Consider the following 18,858-nt stretch of genomic DNA (forward strand, 5'->3'; position numbering starts at 1 on the left):
GTGTGAAAAACTAAAGAAATTAGATTTTTGTGATTTTTTTTGCATACATTATTAAATAGGTGCACTGAATACCCAGGTATTTGAACTAAAAGAAAAGAAAGGTCATTTTTGGGTTCAGCTCGACTTTAAGTTAAAGTGAGTGAAGTTTGATATTGCGTTGCCAGGCTTTGATGGTGATGGTGGCAAGAGTGATGAATCCCCCTCATGCATACATCAATAATAGCCTAATTTTACACCCATTCTGATGAAGATACAGAAAATAGAAATGCATGCTACAGTAATAGCATATTGTCAATATTTTAGAGACCCCCCCCCCCCCCCCCCCCCCCCCCAATTTCACAAATCATGTTTTCAGGGGAGCTCCTGTCTTATTAACGGGAGCCAAGCTCCCACTGGCTCCCCTAGTTTACAGCGACCCACACCTGAGCCAGTTAGGATTTATGACATGTAACTGAGCGAAGAGTGGCCATCAGTGCTTTATGGATCTGTCGTATGGGCAAGCGGGAGGAGCCAAGGACAGCTGTCCTAAGCCAAGACATACTGTAATGACCACAATGCATCACAGTTACTACAGCCCACCTCAGCACCAACATGGCCCTCACATAGAGCAGCCACACAGAGCTGCCATCGCAGGTCAGTCAGGCTCCAGTGCTGCAATATCAATGAATGACCTACACCATAAAGAACAAGGCAATGCTGCTCTTTTTACATGAGGCCACACAGAGGACGTGACCACATTTGCTAATGCACGCACGCACACGCGCGCGCACACACACACACACACACACACACACACACACACACACACACACACACACACACATATACACATGAGCAGCCTTAGATGCCATTTTAATCATGTGGCTGATCGCATATGGGTTTATGACTAGCTGTTTTTAAAAGACCATTCAGGATCAGGGTTGAGAGATGAGTGAGTCACTCTCACTTTGGCTTATGAAAGATGTCGGCTTAGAGGACAGACAGCACAGGCTGTTCCCCGGACTTATGAGGCTTTTGATGGGTCGTAATGATCGACAGACAGACAGACAGACAGACTGACTGACTGACTGACAGGCAGACAGACAGACAGACAGACAGACAGACAGACAGACAGACAGACAGACAGACCGACCGACCGACCGACCGACAGACAGACAGACAGACAGGCAGGCAGGCAGGCAGGCAGGCAGGCAGGCAGGCAGACAGGCAGACAGACAGACAGACAGACAGACAGACAGACTGACTGACTGACAGACAGAGACAGAAATGTACCTCTCTTCTCCTCTCAAGATGTCTTCTTGTTGTGTTTTCATGGGCCCTCAGGAGTGGCAGGACTATCGTCTGACTTGGGTCCCAGAGGAGTTTGATGGGATGCTGAAAGTCAGGCTGCCCTCCAAACACATCTGGCTGCCTGATGTGGTGCTCTACAACAAGTGAGTCACTCCCACTCCCCTCCCCTCCCCTCCCCACCCCAAAATATTCCCACAAAACACACACACACACACACACACACACACACACACACACACACACACACACACACACACACACACACACACACAGTACAGTACTATATTACTACTACTAGTACTACTACTACTACTACTACTATAAACAGTCAAATTCATGCCAAGTCAAGTTTATTGTTTGTAAGTCTACTAGCTAAGCATTATCAATAAACAACAAGCTTAGAGAGAGAGAGAGAGAGAGAGAGAGAGAGAGACCGAGAGAGAGAGGGAGCGAGAGAGGGTGAGGGGGAGAGGGAGAGGGGAGGGAGAGAGAATGGGGGGAGAAGGGAGAGAGAGAGGGGGCGATACGGTTGAAATCAATATCACCATAATCACAGGGGTCATTCTCAATGTTGTATATCACAATATGGTTCATGTAAGCAAAGTCACGTTTAGCAATCCAATTATCAGATTATCATAAATTCTAATTACCTGGCAATTGTCATATCATCATTATATGATGCCACTGAAAGACGATCAACGATAGTCCTGAATTATTGCCCAGCCCTCGGGCAGCACCACAGCAGTGGCACCCTGGAACCACCAGCAGAGCAGCCAAACCAAACAAGCAACCGCTGCAGACATTCTGACTGCTCTAACCTCAACCAGAACTAACTAGCAAACAAGGAATCTAGCTCATCTACAGCCTACTAAAATCTAATCCATTGGTTCCCAAACTGTGGTCCGCGGACCACTGGTGGGCTCCGCCTGGTGGTCTACCAGATAATTGCTTTTTTTTTTTTTTTTTTTTTTTTTACAGAAAACAGTTTTTTCATACACATTAACCCTGAGCAGTTGCCGGATTTGGCCGATTTTTGGCTGATTTTTGGGAAATATCGCGATATTTGGGAAACATCACAATTTTGAACATTTCCTTTCAGAGGCTGCAGCAGGCTCAGTTTTAAAGCCAGAGTGAAGTTTCTGGTATCATATGAAACTAGAAGACCTAAGCAATCGATTTGTACCAGCCATGTCATGCTAGCTTGTCAGGAAGGTAGCTAAATAACACTCCAAAGTTTTGGCGAGGAAAATTTCTTTTTTCCAAAGGGGTCCTCTTTATCACAGCCTAATGTTGGCAGGTGTGTGTGTGTGTGTGTGTGTGTGTGTGTGTGTGTGTGTGTGTGTGTGTGTGTGTGTGTGTGTGTGTGTGTGTGTGTGTGTGTGTGTGTGTGTGTGTGTGTGTGTGTGTGTGTGTGTGTGTGTGTGTGTGTGTGTGTGTCCATTTTGAACCAGCTAGTAGCCTTATATTGTTATTTAGCCTTTCTGCTGCTATTGCATGGTTAAATCAGCAAATTTTATTTTATGGGGCGGGGGGGTTGGTGGTATACGCAGTGGAAGTGGTCCCTGGGACATTTGGTTTGGTACGTAGTGGTACTTGGTCGGAAAAAATTGGGGACCGCTGATCTAGTCGAATCAAATCTGATTTTAGCCTGAACGATATAACATTCAAAAAAATAATCCAGCTGATCTACCGCCAAACCTTAACTGTTCTAACCTTCAGCTTTGAACCCTTCATGCTTTACCCCAGCACCCCTGTCAGCCACAGGGCAAGGCATGGCCACACGCCAGGACCTGATCACACATGCACACACACCTGTACAAGAGCGCTATCCACTAATATAGTGTGTTTTAACCCTCGTGAATCCTTTTTACACTCGCCAAAGCCGGCTCCCTGGTGATGTGGTCTAGCTGCTGTCATTGTAAGTCGTTTTGGATACGAGCGTCAGTTAAATGGCTGAAATCTAAACATCTGCTACACGCAAACCCGCCACACATGACTGAATATGCCCACAGTCATCGCTCATGTCCCTGTTGTTGGCCTCACATTACCATACCTCCTAGTCTCACAATACACTTCAAAGGTAACAGAGATCTGGAGGGATCTGTTACACAGGTATATTTATATACCTGACACACAGGTATATACTGTACCTAGTAATTAAACATCTTTACAGCCTGGACCGAAACCCAGTTTTGGTCTATATAGCTCATTTCACCTTTTCATGACAACTGTGGGGGTCATATCTTATATAACTCGCCCGTTTGGAGTAAAATAGATGATAGAAAAGGGGGTGATTGACAGATCGCCAGTCCAGTGATCGCGCAGCTTGCCGTTCACGGACCAATAGCAGGCGGAGCTGCAGCTCTGGGAAACTCCCATCTCACGTGAGGTGCGGAAGGACTCAACCCATTCCCTCCCATTCTGCTGACAAAAAATCAAGATGGTGACGGCCAACATTTCAACTCCAAACGGGAGACCAAGATCAATGGATAGCTCTGTCCATATTATTTAGGTCAGTGGTCGACACTGTGCATCATAGTCGACTAATCATTTATCTATGGTTTTAGGAATAAACAATATAAATCAATCTATCAATCAATCAATCAATCAATAAATAGATTTGTTTTAACAATCATTTTCTACAATTACTGCAGTCAAACAGTCGGTATCTCCAGCTCAGACAAGTTGCTGGGGTTTAGCAGCTCAATTGTAAACAGCCTCTCTGAGCCAATCAGGAATCTGCTATTTCACATAAGCCCTCTACCACCAGGTTGGTCCTGCCTACATTAGTTAACCTTTACTGGCTGTTTTTGAGACATTTTGGTGAGAATTCATCGTTTTTATTGGGTGAAAAAAATATGATATATCTTTTGTGACTAATCGACTACTTTTTGAGAGTAGTCAATGAACTAAATGCAGCAGTCGTGAAGTCCCTTGTATCTACCCGCCACAAGCTGAGGAGCATCCCTTGGTGTCAAATTCCTCTACAACATCTGTAGCACTATAAAACTCTAAATGTGTGTAATTTGTTATTCTCCTGTTGAGAATAATGCAAGTATAATCTAACTAAATGCCTAGAGTGGTGTTCTGCGTGAGGCAACTCACCACTCGTCTAAAGGGAATGGAAACTGAGTGTCCGCCTACAGTAGCTTATCAGAGTACAGTGATCTGTCTGGCCTTCTCCTGTTTCCCTCCTTCCATCTTGGCCTTACTAAAGATCCGGGACCCGGTCACACTGGATGAAATGATCTGGTTACCCCCACATGCCCCAGGACAGGTCAACATGTCCATAACGTGTCCTCTACTTCCCTCTGTCAATCACTGTAACAAGAGGCCTAGCTCTGCATACAGCAGCCCCTCAACTGCTAACTGGCATGGGGACTTTCCTATATCCTTATATAAAAGGGAGCAAGTGGGCAATGTTTGTTTGTTTGTTTCAATTTTGGCCGGCCACAGCTATGCCGTTTTACGTGCAATCGGGCTAAAACTTTTAGTGGGTGTAAAGAACACCCGTGCGGGTGACCTGACGGAGCCTGATTTTTTAATTAGGTGATTGCCCTAGTTACCTAATGATGTGATGTCATCAGTGATGTCATCCTTCTTGGCTGAGGCTATAAGTTCAGTGATGATGTCATCAGTGATGATGTCATCAGTGATGTCATCCGTGTTGATGTCAACAGTGATCAGGCGAGCAGGCGAGGCCGCGTAGCAGCCGAGCTGCGTATGCGACGCGCAGTGGGCGAGCTGCAGGGCGGGCAAGGCCGCTCGCGAGCCTAGGAATCGAGTGCGCTACGCACGCTTGATTCCTACTTAAATATACTTGAAGTCTTGATTGGTCTGATTGGTTTTGTTACACAAGTGGCAGTAAAGCTGCTGTTTGTTACTGTACCTGGGTGAGTAACTGCAGTAGACCTTTTATATTTATTTATGGATTGTTTACTTGTATATGACACATCTACAGCAGTGTAGCCACCATTAGTCTGCTGTCTTGCCAAAATCTTGAGAGAAATGCAATTGCTACATCTTTGATCTGTTCCCTTGCCAACATCTTGAGCGGAATCCAATCTCTCTGCTTTCAGGCTGTCAGTCTCAGTTGACTTGTGTCTGAGGTGTTTAATTTGAGCTGGTTAACCTGGCCCCACCTGACCTGTGAGCTGTTCCCTGTCCGCACTACATGTTCTTCTTCCTTTTTCCTGTGTTTGTATGAGAAAGTGTGTGTTACCTTCCTGCGATACACCTCACACTCTCAAACCTATGACCTCCACATTCAAGTATGTGTTTGTGTGTGTGTGTGTGTGTGTGTGTGTGTGTGTGTGTGTGTGTGTGCGCACAATAAGTGCGTGCGTGCGTGTGTGTGTGTGTGTGTGTGTGTGTATGTTTGTGTGTGTGTGTGTGTGTGTGTGTGTGTGTGTGTGTGTGTGTGTGCGCGTGTGTGTGTGTGTGTGTGTGTGTGTGTCTGTGTGTGTGTGTGTGTGTGTGTGTGTGCGCGTGTGCGTGTGTGTGCGTGTGCGTGTGTGTGTGTGTGTGTGTGGGTGCGTGTGTGTGTGTGCGTGTGTCACCGTAATTGGCAGACTGTAACTATACACTTAGATTGAACCCAGACTTGGCTATTTGTATGTTGTCTCCCTTTCTGTTCAGATCAGATACCCTGGTTGCGTGTGTGTTTATGTCTGTGTCTATTCATGGAGCTCTGTAATGATACGTAGGGCTAATCTAATGAGATGCAGAGACCAATCACCATGTTCCACCGTTTATAGCACCCAGGAGGAACATATCCACTCATCATACTTTTTGTGTGCAAAATTGAATTTCTACTAAATCACCACTGGAACGCTCCGATTTATCTCTCACACCCCTTGTCTTCTTTCCTCTCTCCTCTCCCTTCCTTCCTCCCTCGCCCGGTTCTCTCAGTGCCGACGGGATGTATGAGGTGTCGTTCTATTCTAACGCGGTGGTCTCCTATGACGGCAGCATCTTCTGGCTACCCCCAGCCATCTATAAGTCCGCCTGCAAGATAGAGGTCAAGCACTTCCCTTTTGACCAGCAGAATTGCACGCTGCGCTTCCGCTCCTGGACCTACGACCGCACCGAGATCGACCTGGTGCTCCGTACTGACGTGGCCAGCATGGACGACTTCACGCCCAGCGGCGAGTGGGACATCATCGCCCTGCCGGGCCGCCGCAACGAGAACCCGGCCGACCCCACCTACGTGGACATCACCTACGACTTCATCATCCGCAGGAAGCCTCTGTTTTACACCATCAACCTCATCATCCCCTGTGTGCTCATCACCTCCCTGGCCATCCTGGTCTTCTACCTGCCCTCCGACTGCGGCGAGAAGATGACCCTCTGCATCTCCGTCCTCCTGGCCCTCACCGTGTTCCTCCTGCTGATCTCCAAGATCGTCCCGCCCACTTCACTAGATGTCCCTCTGGTGGGAAAGTACCTGATGTTCACCATGGTCCTGGTCACCTTCTCTATCGTCACCAGCGTGTGCGTGCTCAACGTCCACCACCGCTCGCCCACCACGCACACCATGCCGCCCTGGGTGAAGCTGGTCTTCCTCAACAAGCTGCCCGCTCTGCTCTTCATGCGGCAGCCCAGGAACAGCTGCGAGCGCCAGCGGCTGCGCCAGAGGAGGCGGGCCCAGGAGCAGAGGGAGGGGGGCCGCGGGGGGGAGGCCGGGGCCCTGATGGTGGGCCTGGGGCTGGCCGGCGCCGGGGGGAACGCGGGCGCCGGCAGCGCGGGCGTGTTCGGCAAGGAGAACAGTGACCCCTGCACCTGCTATGTGAACCGGGCGTCTGTCAAGCAGTTTGGAGGGGAGCTGGGGGGCGCAGGAGGCGGAGGGGGGTCCATGGATGGTCTCAACGGGCTGAGGGAGAGTCGGGAGGGGAACTCCGGAAACCTGCCACGGGGCAAGCAGGCGGCAGGGGGTCCTGCTCTGACTCAGGCCCTGCTGGGACAGGCCTGTCCAGGGTTTGAGGAAGCTGTGGACGGGGTGCGCTTCATTGCCAACCACATGAAGAGCGAGGATGATGATCAGAGTGTGAGTATTGTAGTATCTTGATAATATTACTTATACCAGGAATATTCCTTATTATCCCGTATCAAACCCGGGGCCGAGGCGATCGGTCCAGTGTGTCAGTCTCACGCTTTGCCTTCATCCCTAGAATGCCTTATAGGTGCCTTGCAGTCAGACGAAGGCCGCTCGGCCATCGTCTGTCGAGATGCCACACATTTGAAAATGTTGAATTACATCCCAAAGGTTGGTTGTTGTGGCAAGTAGAAGCAACATGGGTACGGCTACAGTTAGGGCTAGGGTTTGGTCATGGTTAAATAAGACAAATGTTCATTAAAATTTTAAATGTGGCTTACGCTGTGAACGCCACCATTTTATTTCAGGTACCTAGTGCCTATATTGCCCCCGGCTGGTACTGCACCTTCATACCTGCCTGTACCTTCAGGCCTGGGGGAGGCAAAACGTGACACTGACACGCTGGATGTATTATTGGGTGTATTACACGCTTTGGTGTGATACTGGGTTGACTATAAAGCTGCTCCTTGCGTATTAATATATAATCAACCATAAAAGCTCCATGAAACCGTGAATCTCAGAAATCATGAACAGCATATCTGTATTTTGGATGATAGTGAAAGTGCTGGTACAGAGCCAAGCTGTTTGAAATGCATGTGGGACTGTAGCAGAGCATGAGCAGAGGAGACAGATCTGGTAACGCAATCATAGCCCTCTGAATATTCAACACAGACATAATTATAGCTTCGGCGTGACGTGACGTGACGTGACGTGACGTGACGTGACGTGACGTGACGTGACGTGACGTGACGTGACGTGACGTGACGTGACGTGACGTGACGTGACGTGACGTGACGTGACGTGACGTGACGTGACGTGACGTGACGTGACGTGACGTGACGTGACGTGACGTGACGTGACGTGACGTGACGTGACGTGACGTGAGCATAGGCGTACAAACCGGGTTCTCCTGGCGCCGGAAATGGAGGAACAGAGACAGCGTTTTATCTCCGTCTCCTCCAGGCATCTTAGGGGACCAGCCTCCTCTCCTGGAATGAAAGACCCTGACATCACAAATTAACAATCCTCTGTAATTCTGTCCCATTATCTCCATAGTTACCGTCCCGTCACCATGCCGACTGCTTTAAAAACCCACCCGCCCACTCGTGGCACCGTGGCTCGCCAGCCCTCCCCCAGTCATTATAGGAGGGGGTTAGTCTCTGCCCTCTGCTCATTCTCTTGTCTCTCACGTCGTCCTCCTCCTCCACATAGGTCGGACCTCATCAGAGCTGTGTGGCGTAACGAGTCTCTGCTCACATTAACCCTTAACCTCCATTAGCCCTCTAAATAGGTAAAGACAGAGCAGAGCCGTTTCTGCCTATGTGCAGTATGTGCAAATGCACAGGGCCCCCAAACCGCCAGGGGGCCCCGTAGGGAGAAGAAGAAGAAGAAGGGAACTCTGCTACTGTTTCAACCGCGAGTTAATGGCCCGTTCCTTCATCGCAAAATAACTGGGATGTGGAGGCTAAATGACGTCACATCCGTTTTGTTAGCGTTCCATTTGCAGAAAACTGGAGCTGGGAAGTTCACTGTTGCGAGTCAGCTCTTGGTCAGATCCAGTCGCTAGCCAGGCTAGCCATTGTTAGCAATAACAGTTGATAACAAGGCATTTTGCACATACAAACACTGCAGCAACATGTCCACAGATAGAAGTTAGGCAGTGCTGTGTGTACGGCTGATTTAATGAGACACAAACAAGACAGAAGTGCTAAATAGCATTTACTACGATTATAACTACTGGGAACTGGTAATCTTACGTAAGATCTTACGTAAGATTACCAGTACCCAGTTATAAAGATGGGGCATGACTAGACAGTGCTGTAGCAAGGACACAACAAAATAAGGATAAGACATCACTCACGTCACAGTGTTCAAATTTGGCATGCATCACTGAATAAATGTGTTATATTTTGAGAGCAAACTAGACTTTGACTCACTTGAGTCAAGTGACTTGAGTGTATGTTTTCGAGTGTGTTTGGGGGATTAACATGTTGGTTTCATTGGCTATTGTTATACAGTTCCGGGCCGTCAATTGCTTTTGTTGTTTTGATGGGGCGTGATTGGCCCACAGCTGTTGTAATGGATGGCCATTATTAGGCTACCTGCCTGTCAGGTCCTGCTAAAAACTAAGAACCTCATAAAGGACAGCTACTGTGTTGAACCCTATGTGAAATTTGATTTGAACAGATGAAAAAGATCTCTGTGTGCTCAGCTACCATCGGGTACGCTTCCCTTAGCACTAGAAACCGGTAGATTTAAGGCTACCCCTGAAGAAGAAAGACTATGCTTACTTTGTGAGCTACACAAAATTGAAAATGAGGTTCATTTCTTGTTTTACTGCTCTGCGTATGACGCAAGGGATGTACTCTTTAGCAAAATGTCTACGTTGACTTCTTTGAGCTGGATGACTATGAGAAACTTGAGCTATGTTTCAGCAAGGGAATCTTCCTCATTGCAAATTTTATATGTCAAGCATGGGAACAAAGACAGAACCTTCTATTTAGAAATTGATGTAATTGGTTTTATATTGCTGTCTGATCCATTGCTGTCTTACAACTTGTATTTTAAATGTATCATTGTTGTGTTGTTTATTGTTCTGTTTTATTGTTGTCTTGTAAACCCATGGGGGTTGGGCACCTAGAGTGCATTACACGTAAATAAATCAATCAATCAATCAAATCCTGCTCCTGAAATTGTCAGAAATGATGACAGTGGTTTGGGGGCCCCACTGTAAGATGTCGCATAGGGCCCCCAAAGGCCTAGAAACAGAGACAGAGGGAGGGAGAGACGAGAGAGAGAGAGAGAGAGAGAGAGAGAGATTCTGCTCACTTTAATTCTCTCTTTACCCCCCATACATAGGTGAGCGAGGACTGGAAGTACGTTGCGATGGTGATCGACCGCCTGTTCCTGTGGATCTTTGTGTTTGTGTGCGTGTCTGGAACAGTGGGGATGTTCCTGCAGCCGCTCTTCCAGAATTACACGGCCAAGACCATCACCAGCACGCCAGGCTGACCACTCCCCCAGGCCCCCAGCATGCCGACGGACAGCTCCCCCGCCCAATCAGCACAGCAGGACAACACCGGAGGGGGGCGGGGGATCTGGGTTTTATTGTGTCTGTGGAACTGGAACTGAACAGTAACCACACCCATTACCTTTATAGCAATGTTTTTTGCAAAGAACAACTGTTTTTCTTGTATGAAGAAAAAGGGGGTAACACCATCATATTCAATAACTGTGGTTTTCTCCAGACGATCAATGGACTGACCTCCCTTTCTGGTGGAAAGGTCCCTCCCTTCTCTCATCACAAGCCAATCAGGGAGAGGAAGCTCCGGTTTACTCCCTGTAGAACGGTCTGCCAGCCAATCAATTCCATCCGCCTGCAACTGACTGCTAAATTGACACACGACATGTCCCGCCTTCAACTGCTACAGACATTGCTTAATCAGAATCTTGATTGATGTCAGTGGGAGCTAATCAGAAAGGGAAGGGAGGTTCATATCACGGTTCTAATGTGTTTCCTTTCTCCTTTTTTTTCTCTCAAATCCACTACTTCAATTAACTTGTTATCATAGCATAGCGGCTTACCACAGTATAGCGTTGAGTATATTATTAAGATTTCTCTATGTGTTAGCTCATGCAGGGGTCTGTTGCTGGTAGAGAGGCTATGGTGTGTTGTATGACTCTATAGATTAAACAAGAATGTGATATAAACTGTACTACACAGCCTGTGACGCGCACACTAACACAATATGTGTATAAGCAACAGATTGTGAAGGAATGAAATAAAATACATAAAAGGTAGTTATGTTAAAGGACAAGCAAGTTATAGAGATGCATTATCAAGTTGAACGGGTATGGTTATAGACTTTGCATGAACAGTTTTTTGCTTTGACAGTTCTGCACAGTAGATAGAGTACAGTAGCAGCCTGCAGTGCCAGAGTGCACAGTTTGCAGTGAGATGGGTCTAGCTCCTGAGAAACGGAGAAGTCTGAGCCAAGATGGTGGATAGGACTTCAAATATAATGGACATTTGATGCTGGAACATGATTTCTCCAGGATGGCGTATTAGGAGACAGAGATCACTATTGGAAATAGTGACGTGTGAATCAAATTGATGGAAGGATGGTAATTTTCTCATGGAAATTAATCTATTGTGTGTATTAATATATAATTGCACAAATGTTTGTTTTCTGTCATTGCTGTGATTTCCAGATCAGAGTAAGACAGTCTCACTTGTTCCTCCTTCCTTTTCTTTTCCTCTGTACTTCTCTCCTCTCCTCCTCTGACACAGTCCTGTGTGTAATAGTCCAGTCCTGTGTGTAACAGTGTGCATTGTAAAAGTGTGCATTATAACAGTGCATTGTAGCGCCACAATGTAATGAGCATTATGCACACACAAAGCTATGACCGCAATGGGCTCTAATGTATGTATGTAGTATGTTTGTATGTATGTATGTATGTATGTATGTATGTATGTATGTATGTATGTATGTTGTGTGTGTGTTTGTTTGTGTGTGTGTGTGTGTGTGTGTGTGTGTATGTGTGTGTGTGTGTGTGTGTGTGTGTGTGTGTGTGTGTGTGTGTGTGTGTATACAGTAGGTGTGTGTGTGTTAGTGTGTGTGTGTGTGTGTGTGTGTGTGTGTGTGTGCGTGCGTGCGTGCGTGCGTGCGTGCACTCGCGCGTATGTTTATGGTGGCCCATATACCCCAATGCATTATCACATCTGTCAGATGCAATGTTCAGGAGAGCGTACCCAGTGTCTGCCCCGCCCCCTCTCTGTTCCTCCCCGCCAGCCTCTCCCCTCTCTCCCCTTCCACCGACACATCCAGTTTTGACATTCAATCCAATTAGGATAATGAGAACCTACACTCCCTAAACACATTCTCATTAAGGCTGTCTTCCTTTTCATCTTGGAATGGTGATACGTCATATGTTCTCCATCCTACCAGCCCCCTGACAACCCGGCAAGATGCACACAGTGAGCGGGGATTCAATTACAATTTCAAATGGAGCAGTGAAAATAGAAAGAGGTGATAACAGGACTAACAGTGAGGCATTCATCAGATCAATAGAAAGAGGTGATAACAGGACTAACAGCGAGGCATTCATCAGATCAATAGAAAGAGGTGATAACAGGACTAACAGCGAGGCATTCATCAGATCAATAGAAAGAGGTGATAACAGGACTAACAGCGAGGCATTCATCAGATCAATAGAAAGAGGTGATAACAGGACTAACAGCGAGGCATTCATCAGATCAATAGAAAGAGGTGATAACAGGACTAACAGCGAGGCATTCATCAGATCAATAGAAAGAGGTGATAACAGGACTAACAGCGAGGCATTCATCAGATCAATAGAAAGAGGTGATAACAGGACTAACAGTGAGGCATTCATCAGATCAATAGAAAGAGGTGATAACAGGACTAACAGCGAGGCATTCATCAGATCAATAGAAAGAGGTGATAACAGGACTAACAGTGAGGCATTCATCAGATCAATAGAAAGAGGTGATAACAGGACTAACAGTGAGGCATTCATCAGATCAATAGAAAGAGGTGATAACAGGACTAACAGTGAGGCATTCATCAGATCAATAGAAAGAGGTGATAACAGGACTAACAGTGAGGCATTCATCAGATCAATAGAAAGAGGTGATAACAGGACTAACAGCGAGGCATTCATCAGATCAATAGAAAGAGGTGATAACAGGACTAACAGCGAGGCATTCATCAGATCAATAGAAAGAGGTGATAACAGGACTAACAGCGAGGCATTCATCAGATCAATAGAAAGAGGTGATAACAGGACTAACAGCGAGGCATTCATCAGATCAATAGAAAGAGGTGATAACAGGACTAACAGCGAGGCATTCATCAGATCAATAGAAAGAGGTGATAACAGGACTAACAGCGAGGCATTCATCAGATCAATAGAAAGAGGTGATAACAGGACTAACAGCGAGGCATTCATCAGATCAATAGAAAGAGGTGATAACAGGACTAACAGCGAGGCATTCATCAGATCAATAGAAAGAGGTGATAACAGGACTAACAGCGAGGCATTCATCAGATCAATAGAAAGAGGTGATAACAGGACTAACAGCGAGGCATTCATCAGATCAATAGAAAGAGGTGATAACAGGACTAACAGTGAGGCATTCATCAGATCAATAGAAAGAGGTGATAACAGGACTAACAGTGAGGCATTCATCAGATCAATAGAAAGAGGTGACAACAGGACTAACAGTGAGGCATTCATCAGATCAATAGAAAGAGGTGATAACAGGACTAACAGTGAGGCATTCATCAGATCAATAGAAAGAGGTGATAACAGGACTAACAGTGAGGCATTCATCAGATCAGGCAATGACTAACAAGACAGCAAAAGCAAGAGCAGCAAAGCAGAGCAGATGATAGGGCAATACATGATCATAAACAGCACATAACAAATTGCAGCAAACGACCTAAAATCAAGGAAAAACTGACTGCAGCTGGTGCACAATCCAGACAGGGAAAGGGAATGATATCTAGCAGCAGAAACAAAGCATTGCTAGTGTTGTTCCTGGGAAAGACACCAGTCCAGTCTGCATGGGCTCAGTGCTGGACGGGGAGAGGAGTCTCTCTCTGGAGGATGCAGGGATTCAGATCCACAAGTGTGAAATCCTGTCAAGACACCTGTGACAAGTGCAGGCTGCATGACATCAAGTCTGACAAAGTACTGCTCGCTCCTCTCTTTTTGGCCTTTTCACATTTTCTTTCTTATTTTCTTATTTTCCTCACTTCCTCTTTCTCATTCTCTCCATCTTTCACATAGGCCAACCCCCCTCCCCCCCCCCTAACCCTAACCCTAACCCCCCGACTCTCAGATCTGCTCCCGTGCACACCATAACCTGTCCAATAAAGGTTATAGGTTCAGATTCATCAAAGTCTGTGTCTGTGGTATGTTTTACACACATGCACGCACACACACACACACACAACCTCACAACCTCACGTATACTATTAGGGTATTGCCCAAACTTCCCATTAATCTTACACCACAGGATAGAAAGAAAGAAAGAAACATTTCCTGGCTTTCTAATATGAATGCTGCTTAACTTCCTTTTTGTACAGACAGAAACACTCACAGTGTTTTTCCCTCTAGGAAGCAGAGCTTTTAAACAATCACTGTAGAGCCGGACCAAGGTCACATCACGTTCTCACTATTCTACTGTAAAGACTGTAGGTTCAGGTCACTATTCTACTGTAAAGACTGTAGGTTCAGGTCACTATTCTACTGTAAAGACTGTAGGTTCAGGTCACTATTCTACTGTAAAGACTAGGTTCAGGTCACTATTCTACTGTAAAGACTGTAGGTTCAGGTCACTATTCTACTGTAAAGACTATAGGTTCAGGTCACTATTCTACTGTAAAGACTGTAGGTTCAGGTCACTATTCTACTGTAAAGACTGTAGGTTCAGGTCACTATTCTACTGTAAAGACTGTAGGTTCAGGTCACTATTCTACTGTAAAGACTGTAGGTTCAGGTCACTATTCTACTGTAAAGACTGTAGGTTCAGGTCACTATTCTACTGTAAAGACTGTAGGTTCAGGTCACTATTCTACTGTAAAGACTGTAGGTTCACGAGCCAACGTTGGTATTAGTCATATAGTGTGACCTTATTTGATGCAGAAGGACAGTATCAGGAACTGAACACAGCAGAGGGCCTGTCGCTTACAACATCCACACTAACAGACATGCAACTGTCTAGTTATATCTTCTGTTCATTTGTAAAATATCATACATATACTGTATATTGAATATATATCCGTAGGCTACTTTGTCTAGATCAGTGATCATCATACCTGTATATCCAACCCAAGTGAAGATACAGTGCTACTGTAGGCCTATACGAGCATGTGCAAAGCAGATAGAAGGTATTGTAATACAAAGCGTGATACAACCAAGGGCCACTTGCTGCCACCTGCTGCCCATTCTGGGGTTTTACTCTTCTTTTCTGTTCAAATCAAGTACAACCAACACATTATTGTTTGAGTAAAGGTCATGTTTATTCTATCCAGGAGGAAAAAGCTTTTGCATGCATGAACAAAAAATGTTTACAAAATGAATGAAAAGAAAGAGAGACATATATTCACATATTCAACAATGACAGTTATTGATATTGACTTCAACTCTCCAAATTTTCACTCTGCTATAAATAATTGTGATGGATAGATAGGACATTGCACACAAGTACACGCACACGCACACACACACACACAAAATGCTTACTGCACAACAGACTGACGCGCATGTGTGTGTGTGTGTGTGTGTGTGTGTGTGTGTATCTGTGTGCATAAAGTCCATGACAGAATGTCCTATGCAGAGGCTCAAGCGGTAGCATCTTCAGCCTTCTTTCCAATCTCGACTATTTCCTCCCTGGACTGTGTGTGTGTGTGTTTGTGTGTGTGTGTGTGTGTGTGTGTGTGTGTGTGTGTGTGTGTGTGTGTGTGTGTGTGTGTGTGTGTGTGTGTGTGTGTGTGTGTGTGTGTGTGTCTGTGCGTGTGTGTGCGTGCGTGTGTGTGTGTGTGTCTCTGTGTGCGTTCATGTATCGTATTCGTATACCAGACAACATTCACAACAATTTCACTTCTTCTTCTCTTGCTTTTCGTTGTACTCCAGGAAGAAGTCGTTGCAGGCCACTGTAAGAGCACCGATTAGGATGATGAACTCGGTGAAGTCCACCTCCCCATCGTTGTTGGAATCCAGGTCTCCCATAACCTTATCCACTGCCTCCTTATCCTGGGCGTTCTGCAGTGGAAAGAGGGAGAGAGAGAATGAGTGCCATAACCTTATCCACTGCCTCCTTATCCTGGGCGTTCTGCAGTGGAAAGTGTGTGTGTGCGTGCGTGCGTGCGCGTACGTGCATGCGTGTGTGTGTGTGTGTGTGTGTGTGTGTGTGTGTGTGTGTGTGTGTTGCCTCCTTACCCCCAGGTAACTGCCCAGCTCTGTGGTGAGCATTTCTTTGAGCTCAGCCCTGCTCAATGTGTATTTGTCCCCCTCGTTGCCGGAGTATTTATGAAAGGTCTGGATCATGAGCTGCATGGCATTCTCCAGGGTGGAGGCATTCTCTAGGTTAGGAAGAGACATTCTGCTCCAGAGAGAAGGGAGAAGGAGAGAGAGGAGGGAGGAGGGGAGAGGAGGAAGCGGGAGGAAGAACAGACCGTGTCAGAGCCCCGGCCTTCAGTATCTGCTCTCTCAAGCAACGAGGACGAGTCTGCTGCAAATCAATCCAAGTTAAAGCCTCTCTCTCTCTCTCTCTCTCTCTCTCTCTCTCTCTCTGTCTCTCTGTCTCTCTCTCTCTCTCTCTCTCTCTCTCCCTCTCCCTCTCTCATTATACAGTACACACTTACTTTCTCTCTTTCCTCTCTGAGATGGACAGACAGTGTCAAACAGAAGCTGCGATATCATGACTATCTTTTATGGAGCGTAGGGGTGTAAGCTATCTTTTATGAAGCGTAGGGGTGTAAGCTATCTTTTATGGAGCGTAGGGGTGTAAGCTATCCGGCAGCAAGAGAGTTCTTTGGCAGAAGTGGAGACAGATCTCTGGAGTCAAGTTGGCTCTAGCAACTGTTGACTCACCAGAAGGCTTTCCTCTGTGCCAGTGGCCCTGATAAACTGATCCTCAGTGTGTGTGTGTGTGTGTGTTGCTTCGCCCCGGCGAGAGAGAGGACCTCTAGGTGAGAGGACCTCTAGGTGAGAGGACCTCTAGGGCGACAGGAGATGCAGCTGGACATGTGAGCCAGCTGATAAGAGTGAAACTCTAAGCTGGTAAAACAGCCAAACCAGTGGAGATGTAACTGGGACACATGAGGCCGGGGGAACCCGACCCGGCCTGTACCTGAGCTCTGATGGGCAGGGAACACCGGAGACAGGTGTACCTCCTTGAGACAGGTGTACCTGCTTTGCCTTTCTTTAACCTACACCACCTCCCAACACTGACGCTGCATCCTAACTGTCACTCACAGGGCAGCCTCCGCCCATCTCCTCCACATCTCCAGGAATCAATGGCATTATACGATACAACGCAATAAGGTACATTGAGATTAGAAGGGAGTAGAATTAGAATTAAAAGTAGAGTTGTTTTAGCCTACAGATGACCAACAACCTGTAAATAAACATTAAGCCCATTCTCCCTTTGTTTCCAGTAGGGCATAGCCTACATGCAAACGCAAGAGACAATCCCCAAAACACAATATCATGAATGAGCGGCATGCACTCACAGAACGGCACGTAAAAGCACAAGATGAGCTTAGAGGAAGGCAGAGAAAGCGTTTTTAGCATCGACATCAGTCTTCTCCATCTTTTGAGTTTTCTTACCTGAGCGGAGGACGAGTGAGTGCTGGCCTGCGGATCAGCTGGAGAGAAACAAGGTGACAGCGACTGTTGAGGAGGATGAGGAGGACGACGTCTTAAATACATCCCTCTCTCCACCCATCCCGCCTCTCCCCTCCCCCTCGTCCTCTCACCTCACACACCCTCCTTACACCTGCTGCTCCTCTCCTCCTTCCCATCCCCTCGCCTGCTTCTCTGTTTACGCGTCAGACACCACCTGCCATCCATTAAAAGGACATAGGCCTACATAGGCTCCATTTGCCCCCCACCCACCCCCACCCCCTGTCAGTAGATGTCACTGGTAGGCTAAACTACAAACGGACATTAAGTAAATAGTTTCACCCATAATATGACCACGAGGCCCAACACTGACCTCTGTGAGTGCCCTCGTTCAGAGGTCAGTCTGTGTGGACGTTAAGTCACTCAGCAGATATTGATTGTAGATGAGGTGAGATGTAGATTTTGGATTACAGAGAGCATTTCTGCACAGTATCCATTGTCTGATTAAGTCAACACACTAGAACAACGTTTCCTGCTTACACAGAGCTGTGGTGCGAACAATGACAGATCACTTATGTTATTGTGACAGTGAATGACTCTGCTGTAGCCTTTGTGCAGGCATTTTGTAGCGTGGGTCAAAACAAACGAGAGGCTGGTGAAGGAGTGCTGAGATAAATAACCGCAAAAAGATGAATAACTTGACATCTGTCCAAAGGATTTACTGCAACTCACCCTGAAAAGCGTATGGATAACAGTAACCTGGGCAGCATAAAGAGTGTGTGAGGTTAGATTGTTTATTCAAGCAGGCTTATGCCTGATAGAGTATCAAAAGGATTAGTCTAGCGTCGGTGAAGTCATCACACCTGCCAGCAGCCATGCAGAGAAATCCCCACACAAAGACGTTGCAGAACACGCACTGTCAATGTCTGGAAATTGCATCTACTTGTTTATGTTCCTCTGCTGGAGTATATTGTGTCAGTGAGGGGTTGCAAGCGCAATGTGTGTGTGTGTGTGTGTGTGTGTGTGTGTGTGTGTGTGTGTGTGTGAGTGTGTGTGTGTGTGTGTGTGTGTGTGTGTGTGTGACTGTGTGTGTGTGT

The 18,858-nt window shown here is 46.6% G+C and overlaps 2 protein-coding genes across 2 annotated transcripts in view; one reads left to right on the top strand and one right to left on the bottom strand.

The window, feature by feature from the left end:
• chrnb2 (cholinergic receptor, nicotinic, beta 2) overlaps positions 1 to 10,396 on the top strand; it is a gene marked incomplete at its 3' end in the record, with an annotated part of 46,430 nt that extends 36,034 nt beyond the window's left edge. The window contains exons 4-6 of the mRNA XM_083641707.1: positions 1,324 to 1,433; positions 6,202 to 7,336; positions 10,244 to 10,396. Coding sequence (XP_083497833.1) covers positions 1,324 to 1,433; positions 6,202 to 7,336; positions 10,244 to 10,396 — 1,398 coding nt within the window. The remainder of the gene's footprint in view (positions 1 to 1,323; positions 1,434 to 6,201; positions 7,337 to 10,243) is intronic.
• A 5,616-nt stretch (positions 10,397 to 16,012) lies between these two features.
• On the bottom strand, positions 16,013 to 16,516 carry s100t (S100 calcium binding protein T; the record flags this gene model as incomplete). The annotated part of the gene is made up of 2 exons (XM_083634988.1): positions 16,013 to 16,177; positions 16,355 to 16,516. 2 exons carry the CDS (start codon positions 16,514 to 16,516, stop codon positions 16,013 to 16,015), a joined length of 327 nt encoding a protein of 108 aa, XP_083491114.1.
• Between the last annotated feature and the right edge of the window lie 2,342 nt (positions 16,517 to 18,858).

This window comes from Poromitra crassiceps, assembly GCF_964638095.1.
Source record: "Poromitra crassiceps genome assembly, chromosome: 1".
NCBI classification, from domain to species: Eukaryota; Metazoa; Chordata; class Actinopteri; order Beryciformes; family Melamphaidae; genus Poromitra; species Poromitra crassiceps.